At 42.5% G+C, this 2,408-nt stretch overlaps 1 protein-coding gene across 1 annotated transcript; it reads left to right on the top strand.

Annotated features, from left to right (window-relative positions):
* Positions 1–1,442: 1,442 nt before the first annotated feature.
* Positions 1,443–1,760, top strand: LOC120084939. Its single transcript, XM_039040750.1, has one exon. The coding sequence runs from the start codon at positions 1,443–1,445 to the stop codon at positions 1,758–1,760; it is 318 nt and encodes a 105-aa protein (XP_038896678.1).
* The last annotated feature ends 648 nt before the right edge of the window (positions 1,761–2,408 follow it).

Below are 2,408 nucleotides of genomic sequence, written 5' to 3' on the forward strand. Positions count from 1 at the left end.
ATATACTGATTCTGAGAGAGAGGCTGGTCTGAAGCGACTGTCAGAAGGTAATCTGAGAGAACCATGAGACAAGGCCGAGAGGTGAGTCTCCAAGCAGAGAATTATTACGATCCCCGTAGTTAAAGCTCTGTGCGAAGGTCAATTCTACCGGGAAAGCAAGCCTGAGAGGGAAGCTTTCCTCTCCACCACTTCCACACGTCGGCAAGCACAATCTACGTTTAGGATCTGTGTCAATATTGATCATTCTGCGATCAAATACCTTATGACGAAGAAGGATGCGAAACCAAGACTAATAAGGTGGGTATTACTCCTGCAAGAATTTGACCTAAAGATTAAGGATCGGAAGGGCACTGAGAACCAATTCACAGATCATCTGTCAAAGTTAGAAAATTCTGAGGTTCAGAAGAAAGAAAAAGACATTGAAGAAAGATTCCCTGATGAGCTACTGATGTCGGTATGCATTGATGTCCCTTGATATGAGGACATTGTAAACTTCATAGTTTGCGGCCAAGTACCAGAAGACTACACATACCAGCAGAAGAAGAAGCTGAGACATGACGTAAAGTTTTATTTCTGGGATGACCCCTTCTTGTATCGACTTGGGCCTGATCATATTTTGCGTCGATGCATTCCTAAGCATGAGGACAAGCACATTTTGGAGCTTTGTCATGAGTCCCCTTATAGAGGACATTTTGGGGGGGTAGCGGACCGCCGCAAAAGTCCTACAGAGTGGCTATTTTTGGCCAACACTATTCAAGGATGCCCATGCCCATGTTGTGCAATGCGATAGATGCTAGAGAACAAGGAACATGTCTAGAAGAAATGAAATGCCCTTGACTTCAATCTTGGAAATCGAATTATTTGATGTATGGGAAATTGACTTTATGGGTCCATTTTCACCTTTAGAAGGTCATTAATACATTTTGGTCGTGGTTGACTATGTATCGAAATGGGTTGAGGTCATCGCATGTGCTAAGTACGATGCAGCCACGGTGGCAAAATTTCTCAAGAAGAATATCTTTACCCAATATGGAATGCCTCAAGCCTTAATCAGCAATGAAGGCTCACACTTCATCAACCGCATCATTACCAACCTGTTGACCAAGTTTAATGTCAGCCACAGAGTTGCAACCTCATACCACCCACAAACTAATGGGCAGGCAGAAATTTCTAACAGAGAGATCAAGACCATCTTGGAAAAGGTAGTCAGTACATCCAGGGAGTATTGGTCACCCAAGCTCGATGAAGCACTATGGACATATTGGACTGCCTTTAAAACTCCAATTGGCATGTCCCCATATGCTCTGGTCTTCGGAAAAGCTTGTCATCTACCTCTCGAGTTGGAACACATGACAATGTGGGCAAGCAAAAAGTTGAACTTTGATCTAGCAAGCGCGGGGAAAGTCCGGAAGTTGCAGCTGAACGAGCTGGTCGAGTAGTGAATGAACGCTTACGAGAATGCCAAGCTCTATAAGGAGAGAACGCAGAACTGGCATGATGACCGCATAAGCAACCGGACATTCTTCGAGGGTCAACAGGTACTTCTGTTTAAGGACAGTTTGAGATTGTTTCCAGGGAAGTTGAAGTCCCACTGGTCTGGGCCATTCCGCATCAAGACTATCTTTCCCCAATGCACAGTGGAGCTAACAACTGAAAATGGGAGCAACGCATTTAAAGTCAATGGTCAACGAATTAAGCCCTATTACGGGGGTGATGTGGAACGACATATGGAGATCATCGACTTAGGCAAGCAGGATTGACCGCTTGTGGGGATGCTATTGCGGTAACTTTGAAAAACTACTTTCAATAGGCATCTCTATATCTATGTTTAATTACTTTCTTTACAGCCTTCATTTACTTATCTCTAAATTGCGTTAGTTACTGTTTATTAGAATTAGCCTTTACTGCTTTATGTGTTTACTTTCAATTTAATGCAATTGTGTATTTCCATGTCGTGTTTAGTTTAATTACTTTTATGCATTAGTAGCGTTGTTCTTAAAATTTCTGTGAATAACTGAATAAAACGATGAACACCGCAAAGTCTTATCGACTCGCGTGTTGGATGAAAAAAAAAAAAAAAGAAAAGGTGTGCATTGCTATGATGGGTGCATCTTGTACTAACAAGATGCACTTTGCGTCCATCATACCTGTATTGTGCTGAGAGGTGTGTTGCGCTCGTATGTGTTTTTTGCCCGTCCTTAGCAAAAACGCACTATGTTAAGGTAGTGTTGAGCCAGTAGAAATACCGTGCACCCGTCCTCCAGAAATGCATTGAGTTAAGGGGTGTGTTGCACTGATACATGCGTTGTTGCCCATCCTCTACAAATATGCATTTGTGGTAACAGATGCATTGCGTTAATCTTTAACTTTGCACCCATCCGAGTAAAATACAAAGGATAATTTCATTC

Source organism: Benincasa hispida, chromosome 9 (genome assembly GCF_009727055.1).
Source record: "Benincasa hispida cultivar B227 chromosome 9, ASM972705v1, whole genome shotgun sequence".
Lineage (NCBI taxonomy): Eukaryota > Viridiplantae > Streptophyta > Magnoliopsida > Cucurbitales > Cucurbitaceae > Benincasa > Benincasa hispida.

Excerpts from the sequence above, each read along its gene's own strand:
- LOC120084939 (XM_039040750.1), top strand. The coding sequence starts at position 1,443 with ATGAACGCTTACGAGAATGCCAAGCTCTATAAGGAGAGAACGCAGAAC.